The sequence below is a fragment of the Plectropomus leopardus genome, chromosome 10, assembly GCF_026936395.1.
Source record: "Plectropomus leopardus strain MGB_pleo_1.0 chromosome 10, ASM2693639v1, whole genome shotgun sequence".
Taxonomy (NCBI): Eukaryota; Metazoa; Chordata; class Actinopteri; order Perciformes; family Serranidae; genus Plectropomus; species Plectropomus leopardus.
Window position 1 is genome coordinate 1,841,764 of NC_142185.1, and position 19,185 is coordinate 1,860,948.

At 39.7% G+C, this 19,185-nt stretch overlaps 1 protein-coding gene across 2 annotated transcripts; it reads right to left on the reverse strand.

Annotated features, from left to right (window-relative positions):
* Positions 1-367: 367 nt before the first annotated feature.
* On the reverse strand, positions 368-18,520 carry marco (macrophage receptor with collagenous structure). Of its 2 annotated transcripts, XM_042495167.2 has the most exons (11): positions 18,291-18,519; positions 14,596-14,694; positions 12,230-12,396; positions 10,604-10,721; positions 10,228-10,290; positions 8,899-8,988; positions 6,472-6,549; positions 5,875-5,910; positions 1,910-1,969; positions 1,571-1,735; positions 368-856 (listed from the first exon to the last, which is right to left on the reverse strand). In XM_042495167.2, the coding sequence occupies exons 1-11, from the start codon at positions 18,385-18,387 to the stop codon at positions 726-728; spliced, it is 1,104 nt and encodes a 367-aa protein (XP_042351101.2). In that variant the 5' UTR covers positions 18,388-18,519; the 3' UTR covers positions 368-725. The 2 variants fall into 2 exon arrangements, with proteins under 2 accessions (XP_042351101.2, XP_042351103.2); XM_042495169.2 differs by lacking the exon at positions 14,596-14,694 and having other exon boundaries at positions 18,291-18,520.
* Positions 18,521-19,185: the final 665 nt, after the last annotated feature.

The following is a 19,185-nucleotide window of genomic DNA, read 5'->3' on the forward strand; positions in this document are numbered from 1 at the left end:
TAAGTGTATCAGCTGTGATGCCACTGTGATGTGAACTGGACATGTGTGTCTACAGTATGTTCCCTGAGGTGTCTGGGAAAACGCGACCAGGCCAGCTGTGTCACAAACCATTCCTCAGCACCACTCCTGCCCTTCAATATGACCTTTTCATCTCTGCTGGCCTCTGCAAAGTCATCTGTGGTGATGTGCCATGGATGGAATTCAATGCCACACATGTTGCTGAGGTCATGAGAAGCTGAGTGGAGGACAGGGATTGACGAGGACAGGGATTGACGAGGACAGGGATTGATGAGAACAGTGCTGCTCAGCCTCATTTAGGAAATACGATAAATTGACAGATTAAAGTTGAAAAATTATGCTTGAGATGTTTACTTCAGTAAAGTTTTATTGACATGATATTTGTTTACAGTACACTGTCATTCAAGCGAATGTGTTTCGTAATAAAGTGAAACTTTGAGCTGAACATAATTCTATATGCTGTATTTTATGAAAATGTGATGAGATCCAGCTGTGAACATCATTAACAGCAGCACTGCTCTGTGCTCATATCCTCAGTGAGACATGTGTGTGCTTTTGTGTATGTGTGTGTGTGTGTGTGTGTGTGTGTGTGTGTGTGTGTGTGTATGTGCGTAATACCTGCCAGTCAACTTGTCACTTCATGTTTATCAAACTGTGTAGAACTGTTGAAACACTTTTGTTCTTGTTGGGTTGGGTGTGTTGTGGTTCTAGCGACAGTGCACTCCAGCATCCTCGTTGTGTTTACAGTTACTAATTCCAACTCCTGCGTGTCGGCAGTTAAAGATGTCAGACTCAGTTCCTAAACATTTTAGGTCATCCAGCCAGATCCTCCCAGAGCCTGCAGGAGAAGAGCAGGGTTACAGTGAGACCTGCATTTATCAGGTGCTCTTTTATATGTTATCATTGTGAATGCTTTACAATTGCATCAAGAAGTGATAGAAGCAGTAGTTTTTACTTAAAGTAATAGTAGTAATACAATATCACAGTACAGATGCCCATTCCGGTTGGCCGCTGAAGGTAGGTTTTGTTTCACGCTTCTACACCAAAAGCACCAACAGAGCTGTGCTATTTAATGAGTTAGAAGAGAGAGAGTAAAAAGCATGTCTCATTCATGTAGTTGCATGCTTGGTACTTCCCAAACACATGCATTTTTACTAAAATGTTATGGTTTCAAACACATTAGTATGCATGGCCCAGTAGTATGCCTGAGCACATGCATGCCTTTGAAGTCTGCTCAAGTGAAGCTCATACACATGCAGTTTCATATTGTACCACTTTAACATATTGCAACATCACATCATAACATTTGAAGGAACATGTGTGTGTTTGAAAAGCATATAACTGTTTACAAACTTGTGTGGAGTTTGTAAACATGGATTTTGGTGCAGTTTTGTTTGCAAGTTTTCTTCACAGATTGACAGTAATGTGGTGAGTTATTGTTATATAAATGGCCATTTTGCAGGTGAAGTATACTTTCAAGGGTTTTGTTAAACATTAGAGCAGATAACATGGTGCACAGAACATGATGTGATGGTGGCAGCAGACTTCTTACCCGCGCTGGCAGTGAAGGTGGAGATGACGCTTTGGAAGCCCAGCATCCTACAGATCACCTGTCCGTCCACAGTGTCAAAGCTGTCGTCACACACGGTGCCCCACACCCCATTGCGCCTCACCTCCACTCGTCCGCGGTATTTCCCCGGCACAAGACGAACGTTCACTGTGATGACACAAAGTTGCAGCTGTTGAAATTTCCTTTTTTTTGCTGAGATTTTGGACTGACATGTTAGACAGCGCTCTCTGGGCCATGGTTGACATTAGGGTTAATTGCATTGAAAATAAAGAAACAAATATTTTGTATCTCGGCTGTCAGGTCAGTCATGTGCCGACTTACACTCTGGTGCATTTCCTTGGTCCACCTTGTCTCCTTTGGCACCTGGTGGTCCGGCAGGACCTGTGGAGGAAAAATAGTCAAATCCATCAGCTTAGTGTGTCATACTGATTGTTTCACCATTATGGGTCACTTTAACTTGAGCTAACTACAAAACTAACTGGACTGAACTATCAGTGCAGCAGGCGGCTCTGTGGCTCATTGTCTTTATTTTGTTTAGCTCAGCAACAGGTGAGTGAGCTGGACACTCTGACAGATGTAAAAGAGGAAGCCATATCTACAGCTCTTTACTCAGTCTTCACTCACCTGGAGAATAATAACAGCTACATGAGGATGCTGTTTGTTGACTTCAGTTCAGGAATCATCCCAATCTCTCCCATGAAGCTGATTGAAAAACATATCACTCTGGGCTTCAGTACAACACTCTGCAAGTGGATACTGAATATCCTCACATGAAGACCCCAGAGAGTTCGGATTGGCAGTCACAACTCCTCTACATTAGTGCTCAACACCGGAGCCCCCCAGAGCTGTGTGCTCACCCCCCTCCTGTTCACACTGTACACCCATGACTGCACTCCCAGACATCAGGAGAACTCTATTGTGAAGTATGAGGACGACACCAGTATAATCATTGGCCGTATTATAAACAACAATGAGAGTTCATAACGGGGAAACCGACAATCTTGAAGAGTGGTGCACAAAGAACAACCTACTGCTCAACATCAGAAAAACCAAGGGGCTGACTGTTGATTTTAGAGATGAGGCAAAGACACACACCTCTGTCTACATCAGTGGAGCTGAGGTGGAGCAGGTGATAGGCTATAGGTTTTTGGAATTACTATCACTGAGAACCTGTCTTGGCCATCACACATCACCACCCAGGTTAAAAAAGCACAGAGAAGGCTCTATTTCCTATGGAAACTTAGGAAGGCTGAATTCCAGAGCAAGATCCTGGTTAACAGAGGAGCAATAGAAACTGGAAACATCACATAATGGCATGGTTCGTGCATGGCCCAGGACAGAAAGGCTCTACAGCGGGTGATTAAAACCACCCAGAACATCACTGCTTCCCATTTACAGAGCATCAGTAACCTCGGTGAAGTGAGGTGTCTGCACAGAGCCCAAAGGATACTGAAAGCCGGCAGCCACCCCAGCCACAGTCTGTTCACCCTGCCGCCATCTGGAAAAAGATACAGAAGTATCCGCTGCAGAACCACCAGACTACAAAGCAGCCTCTTTCCCCAGGCTGTGAGACTCCTCAACTCCTCCTTCGATGCCAAAAAGATGTAGCAGGATTTAGGATCACCTTTAAATTCATTTCTTTTTAAACCATTTATAAGAAAAATTACAATAAATCAACCGTATATCTTCAATTAAAAATAAAATAAAATAATTAGCACTATAGATACTGTATTTATAACCTTTTATCCACATAGTTTAACCTGCTATCACCAGCTTCCCTTGTTCAGGTCTCTGCTCAAAAATTGACTTTTTTCAATGTAGAGTATATCCATAATATGAATAATCAAGGTCTTTAACTCAGCACAACAAATGAGAGATGAACTTGAGAGCTGTAAGCATCAATACAGATGGTACTGGACCAGATGAAATGAAGGAACAAGACAGAATAAATGGAAAATTTTGTCCTCGTCTGAAAAGACGTTACAAATTGAAATAATGACGCATTTGCTCAAAGGCTATAGGAAACCATAAAACAGCATTCATATATTCATTCATTTTCTGTAACTGCCTATTCTGTTAGGGATCGTGGGGTGCTGCAGCCTATCTGAACTGACAATGGCCGATAGGTGGGGTATAACCTGGACAGGTTGCCAGGCTGTCACTGGGCTGATAAAACAACGTGATAGTCACCTGTGAAGCAATAGATGCTTTTAAAATGAAGCAGAACACAATGGTAGAGCGCGAAGTAAAGAAATTCTGAGGCGAGATATTGAAATTGGCAATTTATAGGTACATTTGTGCACCCTCTTTGGCTTCCAGGTAACAGTGAAACTCATCTTAAGTCACTTAGATGTCTTTATAAGTAAAAAACAACAGTTTGGGCTCTATTTAAAAAAAAAACCAATCTATCAGACCTATTGTGTAATGTATTTCCACTCACAGAAAATGATAAGTGCACTGAATGAGCCTTTAATGGGGTCAGTAGGCCACAATTTGCTGACGCATATCTTTGGGTATAATTGACTGACTCAGCCAGCAGATGGAGACATAGAGTTTGGAAAAACCATGGGGAAAAACAGCTTTCTCAGTACATTTCCATGATGTCACAGCCCCCATGCTTTCTCCTCTCAGCCATTAAAAACCCATTTAAACTTGTAGATGCTGTGTTTTGGGATTGTGTGAATACTGTGTGGTTTAGGTGGAAGTGGCTAATCAAACAATGTGTAGCGAGCTATATCCTTGAATGTTTAAATGCTCTTGGTATTATCATGAACTCATCCCTCTCTCTGTCTGAGTCATACACACACAGTGAAATACAGTCCTGTGGCAAGATGCACTAAACTCAACTATAATACTGTGCATGCACAAAAGCAGAAATATGCACACATATTCTATGTAAGATTGATAAAGCCACATGGACTATGCTGTTTTATTAATCTCACTTATTGTGGAACTGGGCCCGCATGCATGAGCTCATTTTCATCAGGTAGCTATAAATGAATGTAAAAAAGAAATTCCCTTAAACATGTGGTTACGTATCAATAATTATATATGCTCTGCCACTCATCACACCAAGCAGTGAGATATACCAACATGTTCTTGTCCCAAGTCATCACATGTTTCCGCTTTGTTGTGGACTTCAGTGTCCTCATATTATGCTCTAGGTATCCTTCTGTTTCTGCTGTGTTCTGGGATGCTGCCACCTTGATGTCAACATGACAAATGGACCTGCGCTTACAATTTGGGTTCAGTATCTTGCCCAAGGATACTTTTACACATTGATTGGAGGATTCGGGAATTGAATCACCAAGCACATGACCCGCTCTACCTCTGAGCAGTAGCCACCCTGAACACATGTCAACACATGCACATGGTGGAATGACACCGCAAGTAGTTATGTCTAGGCAACAACAGCACATGGACACCAATGCCTGAGCATCAACAAACAGACACGCTGGCACAGATGCTTAGGTTTAGGCAACAAAGTCACCGATGATTAGGACTGGGCAAAAGAGGCACATGGTAAGGTGTTAAAAAAAACATCACAATTAGACAGGATGTGAACACATGAAAGTCTGGGGCTTGTTAGATCCCTCCACCACCCCTCCTGCCCACCCTATATGGACTTTTGTGCTCCTTTTATTACATCATTATTGGCAGCGTTTCAAGCTGCCGCTACCCTGTGGTATATCATGCGGACACAACGGGGTCTGCCCAGCCGCGTTCTCATCTGACGCCGACTGTCCATGTATCATGATGCTGTGGCGGGTGCCGGCCTATCACAACAACAAGAACATTCTGTCCGGCCGCAGTCTCAGCTTGATTTGCAGCATATCATTCAGCCGCAAAAGGTGGGTTGTGGTATCAGGGTCTTATGCCAAAATCACTGAAGAAATTACAATATAACTAACTGTGTTGCAGCAGTGAGCTTTGCAACAGCGTAACAGAGTTCACTCATCACCCTAAAAAATGTTTAACTAACTTTTTAAATGTGCCTTTGATTGATATTTGATGTACACTGCAACCTGCACAATAATAAGTGAAATTAGCAAACACCCTTAAAACACGTTAAACATTTCTCACCTCATGTTTAAGCTCCTCTTATCATTCCAGCTGCAGCTATTCCAGCTGAAACTGTGTGTACACTGGTCTGAGTTCTCATCCAACTCATGAAACAAAGGTTGATACGTGGGAAATGGTGTCTCAATGGTTTTTGTGCATCCATATAATCATCACATATGGAAGAAACATAATTCTAAATCAAGATTTCTTTAAAACACACTCACCTTCAGTTCCATTGAAGCCTGGAGGTCCAGGTACACCTGATGATAACAAAATGACATCTTACTAAAAAGACATCACTGACATGTCTCCTTAGATCTTGTCTTCACACTAAATAAAAATGAGTGGATTAAGTCTACAGTTTAAAGTTCTTGCCATTTTAAAAAGCAAAATCAAAAATCAGAAAATCTTGTGAAGCTCTCTATAGCTAAGGAGCCCGGGAGGTGACATCAGTATGGTTTTACTTTTAAAAATGCATGCAAGCTTTCTGTTTCCCACACCCATTTACAAATTGCACATGTGTTTTAGTAACTTCCACATGCATCTTTATTTAAAAAGCATGCACAATTTAGTAATTAGTGCACGTGTTTTGTTTATCTAAGTAGCATGAAGAATAAACACAATCCTGACACACAAAAAGGCTCCATTCCTTAGGAGTTCTTTATGAAGAGAAAGCCAACAGGCTTATTCTGTGGTTGGAAACCATTTAAGTGAGAAAGAAAAAAACAGATTTCAGGATGCTTTTGTTTCCATGTATTGAGTCAGGTTTGATAGAATCGCCATAGTGTTTCTTATGCTTCAACCAATATTCAAAGCCTTACCTGGGACCCCAGGGTCTCCTTTTTCTCCCTTTGAACCTGGTCCTTGATCCCCTGGGAGCCCAGGTGGACCCATGGGACCTGCATCCAAACACACACACACACATATCAGATAATGGACAGTAGTTTCTATTATTTGGTGAACATATGTATTTCATAAATGCAAGCTGTGCAAATTTGATCCATCATCATGTGAAACAGTGCTGTGTCAGCAATATAACAGATAATCAGAGAAGTTAAAGGAGGAAGAGAAACTGGACTGTTTCATGTGCTAGCTGTAATCTGCTGATACATTTTCCAATCAGGAAGTGAGTTTCAGTAAATTCATTTGCTATCACTGTGAGTCAGTATGTGAGTCATCCAGCTGGCTCCAAACACAGTATGAGGAACATATTTTCAGATTTTTTTCCCCCTGAACACACATGCTCCCCTTCAGTACTACCTGTTTATTTGGATAGCGCATTTTTCAAAAATAGCTTTCTAATGTATTTATCTATCTAATATATACTAATTAAAAACAAGACTAATGAGCAATGTAAACAGCGTCCGCCTGCATCATGTTCCGGCTCTGTCCCAGCTGCAGGAGATTATCCATGCTATGCTATTTTTACACTCCAGTTCTGCTTTTACCCAAGCAACTCAAATCTCTGCTGAATAATAATAATAATAATAATAATAATAATAATAATAATAATAATAATAATAATAATAATAATAATAATAATAATAATTTAACAATAATGATAATAATCATAATAATAATTCTATTGCGCCTTTCATAAAAGAAAAGTGTAAGAAAATAACGCAATGAAAGCTTTACATGATAAGAGATAGAATAATCATACAAATGGGTAGAATGCCACAATTAAGGAAAATAGGATGGAAAATTAAACCCACATGATAATAATAGTAAAAACTAGCTTTAAAATAGATTTACACTTGAGCCTGTAATTGCCTCAAGCAACAATTATGGGTTCAAGGCAAAACAAACCATTAGAAGTTAAAAGCTTCAAAGTACATGAACTTTGACGATATATAGCCTGCATTAAAGATAACTAATAGGTTTTATGACAATCGGAAAGAGGCTCATTTATTTACGACCAAATCTCATTCATGTGAAACCCAAATAATCAAAACAAAACAAAACAAAAAAAACAAAAAAAACAAACAAACAAAAAAACAAATTTCCTCAAGGCCATGACTGCCCTATAATTCATCCATGTATGCTCCTTTTTGGAAACAACATCCCCTTATTGGTTGAGACCCTTCCTAAATCCCGTCCCCTTTTTCCTTGTGTTCCAATAACAGTTGAGCAAGCTTCAGCTTTTACCTTTCCTGCTGGATTTAGCTTTATGCTGCTCAAAAATACTGAAAAGACAATCAAAATCTACATGGACACATTACATTATTCACATCTGAAGTTAGTTCATTTTAGCTGAATGCTAGCTAACTAGCTAATTGATGTTTAGCTAAATAATCATGGTCAGCCAGGTTTGCTTCTCTCCTCATTTATGAGACATTAAAACAATTCTGGAAATAGACAGGTACTGCTGGTTAGTCAACAAACATTCCCTTGTGTATATTATCTTTATAAGGCTGCTTTCTACAGTAGAGATTATTGTCAGGTCAGCACCATGCTCTGAATAGAGTGCCCCAAGGATGATGTTTTTCTGTAGACACAAAAGTTCGCTCTCGTTCATTGATTTTTCCATTGGATTTTGGATTATTGCATTAAATAAACTCTGTGACAAACAAATGTTTATGGTGCTTGCACGTTTTGTTCAGCAAGATCATGACAAATGAGGATTGCTTTTATGATATTTAAAGCTTAATGTAATTGCCAGAAGCAAAAAGCTCACTGGCTGCCAATGTTGCCATTACAACAATGTTAAAAGGGAAACAGTTACATTTAAGGCTTAACCAGGGGTCAGGGTCACTGTATCAATCTCATAATTGACTGTATTCTACAACACTAACAAGCTATTGATTAGTATAAACCTTTTTTTCAAAGTAGGAAATGTACACTTCATTACATTGTATTATTGCATTCCTAATGCAAGGTATGAGCTGAGTCCAAATTAACTTGTAAATGTAAATGTTTAGCATATAGCCTTACATTAATCTTGATCTAATACATCAGTAAGCTAACATTTATTTAACACAAAAAGACAAAGTACAGCTGCAGTGATGGGAGAACCATATGTTTCGCAGTCATGTGTTGAAGAACCAAAGGTCCAGGTGGGCCAGAGTGCCCGACAGCATCTTATTAGCCAACTCATGACTGTCCAAAAACAACATAGTTTCAATGGAACTCCACTTTCTGTAGCAGTCTAATTTGTGTGTGTATTCTTTAAAAACTCATCATATTTAATACAGCTTTGAGTATAAATACATGTACATCATTCCACATATAATACAAATGAAACCCACCAGTTTGACCAGCAAATCCTGGCTCTCCAGCTTCTCCTTTGACTCCCATGTCCCCCTTTGGTCCTGGAAGGCCAACAGCACCAGTGTCACCTGTAGAGAAGCATACATACAGCTGTGTGATCTGCCGATGGACTGGATCTTGTGCTGTTCAGCTCATCAGCTCATACTGAATAATGCACACAAACAAACCAGTCAGGAGTCACTGACCAAGTCTACACTTTGAACTTGTTGAGACACAGGACACATGTGGCTGACGATACAACCTAATAATAGTGTGTTTACCTCTTTCTCAAGCCAAGATTTTAAAAATATAATAGTGGTTATGACTCCAAGTGCCCCTAAAGAATGTATTGTATTATATGTAATGTACATTTCCTTTGTGATTATTTGAGGAACTGTGTTGCTTTGATAACATCTTTGGCAAACTAAATCTACAGGCATGGAAGCTAAGCATTGTACTGCTTAAAATCCCTGTCAGTAAGTGCTGTCTTACAGCAAGGTAAAGTGGTGAAAATCTTCTAAATATAGTGTATATTTAACTATCATTATTTTTTTTAGGTAGCTTAAAACTAATTAATCAAGGTAGAGTTACAGCACTCAGCACTGTTTGATGTATGTGACACGGCGATTTTCTTGGGTCATTATCATAAATTGTAAATTTGATCAAGGAATTTTGTTTTTGTTGTTATTGTTTTGCAGGGGTAGTGTGTAGTGATGTGAATGTGTGTGTGTGTGTGTGTGTGTGTGTGTGTGTGTGTCAGGGGAGGGGGTGTCATACTGGAAAACATCTGCCTCAGTCTCTGGTAATTTGTTGGATTGAGTAAGTCCAGCCCTGATAGAGATTTCACACAGGAAATGTCAGGCTAAGTTGCAAGGGTATGTGAAATAATGGCTGCAGCCCATCCATCAGCTGCTTTTCATCAGCCGTCTGACAAGAGATGACAGGTCATCAACGCCGGATCATCGACAGACCTGCAGCTGAAAGCTAATGCCTCCTGCTGCTGCACACATATGCACCTTAGCTAAATAACTTGTAACCAAATGAACTTTTTACAGATAAACTTTTACTCTGCATGGTTTTGAGGCTCAGAGGTCAGTGTGAGGTTTGAACACTGCCAGAATTACACATTTAATTCTCTGTCAGAACCCCTCTGATATCACAGCATAAGCTGTAGTTAATGTTCAGACGGTGCTGAGAAAAATGTCATCCCAGTTACTCAGCGATCACAGCACCAGGAAATCTGTGGCTGCAACACACAACCACATTTCTTATATTTAATGACTCGTAACTTTCAGCCTCTAATTCAGTTTTGCTTAAGGCTGACTCACCTTTAAGGCCCCTGTCTCCTGGCTCACCTTTGGGCCCATTTGTACCCGGAGCACCAGGCAGTCCTGAGGACGAACACAGAAGAATTTTAAGGGTTGATAAACTCTGCTTCCACAATTCTTTTCATGTTGTTACAGTTTTATGCTTTGCTGTTCAACCCTAACAGTTAAACCTATAATATGTCCTGAGGCATGTCTATTGCACGTCTGTCCGTCCTGGAGGAGGGATCCCTCATCACCCTCTGGGACGAACCGTGTTTTGTGATAATGGGCTTTATAAATAAAATTGACTTGATTTGAGGTAACAGCCAGAAAATGCTCCTTGTGATCCATGCAAATTTTCCACGACTTCAAGCACATACACGCACACGTGTGGTACCTGCTGTGAGGCTGATGTTGGTCAGTTTGCCCTCCAGCTTGTGGGCGCTGTTGTTGAGCAGCTTCAGGTCGGACTTCAGATGGCCCAGCTGACCCTCCTCTCCACACAGGCTAGTGACCTGTTGTCATGGCAACCGACACAAACATGACTGTGATGGCTAAACTATACTGTGAGTCATGACCACATTAAATGAATTAAAATGAGCCTGACAGCGACACAATGTCATTTTTAAAAAGACGATTTAAATCAGTTTTAATCTTATTGATGAAAATGTTTAATTCATAAGCAATACATCACATCCCTCAATATGCTCAGGGGATTTACCACCATGGCCTTGGTCTAGTGTTACCAGTAGATTGCTGAGTTTGATATTTCTGAATCAGTTCATTTAATGTTTAGCTGCTAGTGCTGATTTTGTCCTGATTGCCAATACCAATCGAGGTATGAGCATGCTGTCACTTTGACAACTTCTGCATTTCTAAATAAATATATTCAAAGAATTTTCAACCTAACTCCCCAAATACTGAACAAACATCTAAAGAAACTAACAAATAAAGTGAGGGCACCAAGTATTGGCAGCTGAATAAAAAGAATGTTCATAAATTATGATATCAGCAAATCCTTATGCCAAACAGGTTTCTGCAGATTGCTCCCTCTGACTCCAGAAAAGATCTCATATCTTCCCAGAGGTCCCTCAATCATCATCAAGAGCAACAGAGTATGAGAGAGCCTCAAGCCAAATGTGAGGGCTCACTCTGTTAACCAATCCACAAACCTGGCTGTAGCATGTTGGACATGTTGATTTTTTCTTATCTGTGTTACGTAGTTTACAACTGCAGGAAAATGTCCTCTACCTAGACAGCTTGGACAATGGGACAGTTTTTTCCCCATTTATTAGATGGATAGGCTCTGAATGCAGGAATTTAATCCAGTAAACAAAGTTAGTGTTCCATACAATCACATTATCCATTTATACTGAGGCACGTTCAAACAGGTTATTATGGACTGTGTTTTCACAGAGATCCCTAGATAGTCAGCTGTGACTGTGTCATTTCTGTCATCATGTCACTCAGCACTTAACTTCTGCATTTTGTGTTGTGAGTCATGAGGTCAGATTTGAAAATAATAACTGAGTATCAGCCCAAACCAGGAGGTGGTTTCCAATCGACCACAGCAAATAGAGCCAGCAGAGAGACCGACTTCCAGATTAGCACCTCAGCTAACTTGAATGGCAGTCTAAAAATGTAATCTTGCTGGAGAAATAGTCTTTCTGGGCCAGTATGCATCACGAGACCGACTCAAATGGTGTAATTTCACTTTTGGCCACTATGTAAATTTTGCATCATTGCGTGGCGCACTTCCTTGGGGAAGCAGCTGTGTCTGGCTTATTTTAGCTTGATTTAAGCATAGTGAGGGTAAGTCAAGCTAAAATAAGCCAGACACAGCCGCTGCCATTTTGTGGTGTTGGAGTTCCCACCAACCCAATTTATTTATTTATGGTAAATATTTCAGGGTCTTACCCTTATTTTTTGTAAAAGTAATCTGCACTGAAGCTCTGTGTGTGTGTTTTTGTGTGTGTGTGTGTGTGTGTGTGTGTGTGTGTGTTCAGCAAAATGTTAGAAGGACCTGGCTCTTGAGGGCCCATAGGTGGCTCCTTAGGGTCTTGGCTTCTTGGCTGTTGTTGTAAACCAGGGTCTGGATGTTGACATCTTCCATCTCTCCGCCCTCAGGGATGTGATTGGACGTCAGCTTCTCCAGCCGGGGGTTAGACAGGAAAGACTGCAACGAGGAAACTGGGACAGAGAGGAGAAAATGGGGTTGATGCTAGAATGGATCGTCCGGAGGGAGGTGGGCGGGAACTCTGCTGCACGTCATCAAGTTCTCACAGCAGAATCAACCAATCACAGCAGCGCTTAGTTTCTGTCAGATTTTTTAAATATGGAGCGCACCAGCATACGAGAGTGCACTGATTCATACAGTAACCACATATGCTGAACTCACACAAATCAAATGTTTAATTAAAGCTGCAAGCAGTGATGAAAGGGCCCTCACAACCCCACATATGTCGGTTACTGGTGGTACTCCAGCTAAAGAGGTCGTTCATTTCTGTGAAAGTCAGATACATTATGAGAGTTTGGACCCTGGAGTGAGCTTTTTCATATGGTGTAGTACTTCCAGTGGCCACCAGGTGACAGTGGAGGAGATCCATCATTTGTAGACCAAACCATTTAAATATTATGTAAATCCAATGGTCATTGTCCCTCATGGTGGCACTATTACGACTAGTGAATATTGTCATACAGATGTGTTCAGGGTGGGACCCTGAGGTTTCAGGCAGATCGGACAATGTACAACAAAGTTACAACAATTTCCTGTTTTGTCGCAAAATCTTTGATCATAACTTTCAATCGGGAAGGTCTTAAGATCATACAGACAGAATTTCAACTGGATCCTATTAATTGTGTTGGCCAAGATCATAAAAGTATAAAAAAAAACGATATTTCCTGTGGCCACTAGGTGGCACTATCACAACTAGTGAATATTGTCATACAGATGTGTTCAGGGCGGGACCCTTATCAAACCAAAGTTACACCAAAGTTACAACAATTTCCTCTTTTATGGGAAGACATCAAAATTGTACACCACATCACAGGAAATCTAAAAGTTTTGCACAGACCTGTGATAACTTTTAATCACCAATGGGTTGAGAATGGACACACTACATTTGAAGTAGTCGGATTAATCCTGTAGGACAAGATGGCAAAAGTACGAGGCCTGAAAAAACCTGATAATACATAATACATAATGCATAATACATACCGAATTTCATAATTGTGAAACTGGTGAAACCGGCCATTGGAGATACACGTTAGGGAGCGTTGTGGAGCCATTTTGCCACAGCCATTACCGAAAGCACCAAAGTATAAAATTTTTCGCCAGGCCGAACATGCATAACAAGATTCATGAGTTTTTGAGCATGTTTAGACCTCCAGAAATGCGATTAATTTGCGGAAAAATAATAATTCCTTGCATTCCAAGAGGATCCTAGCACCATTTGGTGCTCAGGCCCTGAATGTCCAGACCTGACTTGACTTAAATCAGCTCAAATTTAGTGTCCCAAAACATTTTTTTAACCGCTTAAATGATTTGTTATGTTGAAGCTGAAAGAGATATCATATGAAGAGCAGAATGTGCTGTATATAAGAGGAGTTACTTAGAGCACAATGATGAGCATCGCTGCCTCAGAAATTCATGATACCAGTTGACATTTACTTGGGTATTTTAGCTAGTTGGTTACAATTTAAGGTAGCTTTACTTGGGTGATTCCATTAGACTATTTTATACTTGTATTTTATTACCTTTCAGTGGGTAATATTGTACTTTTACAATAGATTTATTTGACATTAATTTTAATCACTTTTAATGGAGATTTAACACGGCAGACTTATCAAATTTCTGAAAGAGAGTGCAGTCAGATAACCTAAAGTTGACCAACAACACTAGCTAATGTGATGTTACCCGGCTTATATAAAATGTTAGCTAGAAATCATATGTTTACTGGTAATTTCTCCACCTTTGTCAGTTAATGCTGCTCCACACTGTGAGTAATAAACTCTTTCTCCACCTAATAAACGAATTTAACTCTGCGGAGTAATAACATTTCTGAATGAGAATGATGCAGACAGATCATAGACTGTATGTAAAGACACAGATTAACAGTTATAGACAGTCTGTGAGTCACATAAACTGAAAAGTCTGCTAGAAACTACAGGCTGCTGTGATTGGTTAATTCTGCTGCGATCCATTCTAGCATCCTGAGCACACTTTATCACTAACTGCATTCACTTCACATCCATAATAGCATCAGATTGACATCTTGTTTGTGAAAATAAGTCCATAATACAAACTGGTATACAGATAGCTATGATTCTGCATTTTGCATTTAAAAATAAATCTGTGACAACAATAACAAAATCTGTGTGCAGTCATACCTTTATAGATGAGAAAGGCATTGAGTGCAGTCTGGAATATGAGGTAAACAACAACCACATACAAACACCACTGTCTTCTGGGCCTTGCTGGCTTCAGATCTAAAACACAAACATGAGAACAGGATCAGACTCCTGCAGCAAACTTACATTTTTAAAAGTCATGTCAGGAGACAAAGAGTAGCCGAGGTCATTCAGCTGATACAGAGGCTTTATAAATTTGCAAAGCTGCCAGCATGAAACATTTGGACAACTAGAGGGAAATGTCAGCTGTCAATCACAATAAAAAGCTGAAGGGGGATGGAGATGAGTTTCTGTTTGTTGGCAGAAAAGCCGAAAAATTGACACCAGACTAAAGTAGTTGTGACTGAGAGGCAAACTACTGTCCACTCTGAAGGGTTCTGAGGAGCCTGTGAGGATGAGAGGCGGCAGAAGTCTACAGGTTAGTTAGGAATATGTATCTTTATACAACAGTTAGTTCTGACCAAGCAATATGATTGGTCAAGAGGCATTCCATGAGTGCTGATAAATGAGTACAACATCACTGAGACTGTTCACCTTTAACTCTGCATGTATCACTCCGCTTCACAGCCATTAGAAACCTGTTACTTAGTGTAAGAATGAAAGTGGGATATGTTTTAAAAGTGGGATATATTTATAGTATGCTGTAAGCATAGGTTCAAAGAGCTAGTTGGCACTGTTCACATAGCTGTCAGTTGGTCATGTTTAGGGAGTAGTAGGGGGCGAGAAAGGATGGGAATTTTGAAGTGTGGTTTGAGCTGACAGTACATGCATTGAAGTTACTAAAAGTTATGAGGAAGCCAGGGAGGGAGCAGCTATGAAAGACGGGATTTGGTAAACCACCGTTCACTTGGAGAAAACCAGCTGTTACAGAGGTTACAAGGATGTGCAGTGAGACAGGGACACACTTGTCTGACACTATCCAAAGTCTGAGAGACACCGTCACACACGCACACGCTGCCTGATACGAGATCAAAGTGATACACACACTGGAGATGAACTGTCTGATCAAACTAACTCATGTGAATCTCACAGGCAGCCAAAGTGTCTGTTAACAGACTCTGATTTCACTGAAAACACAGACATAAATGTCCATGATACTAAGCAGCTGGTCTGTGCATAACATGAAGACCGAGCTAACACAGATTAGCAAGCAGCGTGCAGGAAAATGTTTTTGTGTTGCTAGTCAACAGCTGTCACGTCCAGCGGTTGCAGAACTGTTTGTGTGGCGGAGCCAAAAAAATGATTAATTAAACAAACAAAGCATAATCTTTCGCTTGTTACTATTTACAAATAAAAGACGCTTGTAGAACTGTTGTATAAAAGCAATATCACATTTGAAGTCGTGTGTTGTACTTGTACATCATCACAGCTGTGATTATCTTCTACCTATCTACGACCGATTCACAGCCGTGATGATATACAAGTACAACCTCACTCCCTCTCGAGTGATAGTCTATTGCTTAAACGAAGCAGTGAAAGAGGTAAGGATATTTTGTTGCTTAATTATACAACAGTTAGTTCCGACCGAGCCCAGTCATCCCCTTGTTTTTTTTTCTTTTCTTTTATAAAAACTAATTTCCCAGGTAATTTTTTGTACATTTTCAGGTTTCAAAGGGTTAAATGGAAGCAGAGAAAGAGTAGATGTTTTCACATCTTGAGCTGTTACACCCACCCTGTCCCATAAAAATTGAGTTTACATCTAACTCATTTACTTTTTTGTTGTTTTTTAATTACACAAATTGCATGTTCTATTAACAAGATTAGGAGATTCTATTCAGAGATGTGTTTTCTGTGCTCCTGATTGTTAAAAAACTGCTACTAAAAGTCGCTTCAGTGTCAAGAGACCTGTAGAGCAGATGCTCCTGCTGTGTCCAACAGGAGACATAAAACAGTGCTACCATCTACTGGTCACAGCTGACACTCTCAGCTATAGCTCGTTCTGCTAGCAGAGTGAATACTGGATTTAACATTCATCAGGTGGACACAGCACAACTCCAAGAAAATGCTATGGTTTGTCTCTGTCTACTGGATAGGGGACTATTTGTTAACACATTAGCACAATGCGTTTATAAGCTGAGGTCTAATCAATGTTAACCTAGTTGATTTACTTCCCATCACGTTTTAATAACATAGTTTGGTAAAAATGTTCTGAAAAATAGTGCACACCAAGAAATGTTAACTAACGCTTTGAGAGAGGTTTATCTGCTCCCGAGCCTAAAATGAACCAAAACCACAGATCAGTAACTTCAGCAAATTATAAAGTGTCCATGTCTCTGTCCAGCAGCTCTCGGTCTCTCTTCAAAGCGATCAGCTCTCTGTCAAATTTGACCTGCTCCCTCTCCAGACTCTGCCACTCCCTCCCTTGTGAGCAGCAAAAAAGAGTTTTAGACAGAGTGGTAGATGATCTGGATGGCCGGAGCCTTGGCAACATCAAGCAGTTGGCCAATCAGAGCGCTAGTTGCTGTTCAGTATGGCTTGAATTGTGTTTTAGTTGACAACAACAAGAGCTAGAAAATGGAAATCCTAAAAAGAAACTTTGAGTGTTAGAGCAAGAGCTAATGGATTTGTTTTGAACTACAGGGTTTCACAAGGATCTGTTCTCTCTCATTCTTCTTACTTTCTATATTTTTATGCTCCAGTTCTAATTCTGTGTTGTAATATCTTTCCACTTTTATGTGGACTGTAAAAGCTGACAAGTTTATTTTACTTAATATAATCTTGGGAACCAATTGTCTTGAGTAAGGAAAGAAAATATAGCTATTAATTTTAATTTAGGTTTACTTTATTTCAATTGTTAAGTTTACACAAAATTTAGCAGCATTTGTGAAGTTGTTGCAACTTAAAAATGACAAGTGAAATTACCTTGTTCCTTCTATGTGTTAGCAACTTCAGTAAATGTTAGAAAAGTTAGTCTGACTTAACTTGATCATCACAAAGAGAATTTAGCCAGTGATGAAGGTAGGATATCTGTCAGTTCTGTTTTCTTAACATGTTTAAGATAATACAGAATACAGATATAAAGCTCAGTAAACTTGGTTTACTGAAGTTGCTATAACTTGTAAAGATTGATTTAATTAAATTTGTTGTTTCTGAGTTTCAACAACTTTACAAATTAAGTAAATATAATAAATTGTAAGTCTACTTAACTATAGGATATGAAGTAAACATACATTAAGACTATTAATTACATTTACTTACATTTTCAAGGCAATTTTTTAAAGTAAAATCAACTTGTCAGATTTGATAGTGGACACTACTCTCAGACATGATAATCTAAGCAATAAACTAACCTAAATTACTGCCTGGACACTACAGGCTGGACATGGCCATGTGGTTAAGGTGTATACCAAGTACCTGTAGAAATAAAAATGAAAATAGAACCAGACAATTATGTTTTTACTGTTACCCCCAAGAGTCTTGAAAAACACGAGGTAATATTTCTAGAATTATACAGATCTGATCATTTGAAAGAGTTAAGAAATTAATCAATGCTTCTATTCATCTTGCTGCTGCTGAGGAGCTGAAGCCCGTCTGCAGATGCTTTAGAAATTCCAGCCTTTCAGGTACAACAGTGAAGAAAAAAGAACGGTCTGATATGTTCTCTCTCCCAAATCAGAGCCCAAACTGTATCTGTTTGCTTTGAAAGGTTTGATATTTCCTGCCTTACTACTTACCATCAGGCTGGAAACTGTAGAGATCCGACCTGCTGAATGACAGATCAAAGAGCGGGTTTGTCTGGGTGCAGGAGACGTGGTCCACAGAGGATTCCATGATCTCTAGAGTCCAGAATACCCTTCACTTCTTACTTCAGGAACTCTTATAACACACAGTTCACGATGTCAGGAAACACAATTCAACCCGTATTGCAAAAGAATGAAAGAACTCCCATGCACCCAGATTGAAGCAAAGGAAGGAACTACATCAGATTTGTAGCTGAGGTGGCCAAAATTAAGCAGCAGAGCAGCCAGTCAGAGCAGCTGCTCAGGAGAATGAGGAAGTTGTTCCTCTAACCACATATGCAAGAAGGCCTTGCAAAACAGTGACAGAAATAAAGTTCAGTATTTTTCATTGCAGTTAGAATGACTGGGGAAGTTAGTATGGACAATTTATTATTAATTCAGCACCCTAGATTTTCAACAAGTCCTAAAATTTACACAACTAAACATATTATGGATTACCTCCAAAATCCCCCATATGATTGTTAAATTAATCTCTGATTGAGGTATAGGGAACAAAAACGACTTGGTTGTGAAAGATTTTCACTGCTCCGTGAACACAACCTCATTGACTGTTGCAAAGAGACATTATCACTATGAAAATCAGACACTTTAAAGTGTTGTGTGACCTACCAACACTAGATGAGGTTCACTGACATTTAGATATTGTTTTATTAATAAGTAGCATTGTTTGATAATTCTTGCAGAGCTGCTGTGACTCCAAATTAAAAGACAAGCTGTGCAGATTTATACACAAGGAGCAGCACAACTTTATTATTTCAGAATTAAAGAGTTTAGTTCTATCTTCTCTGTCAAGTCTGACTGCATTAATCTCAGCAGAAAGCCACTTGCT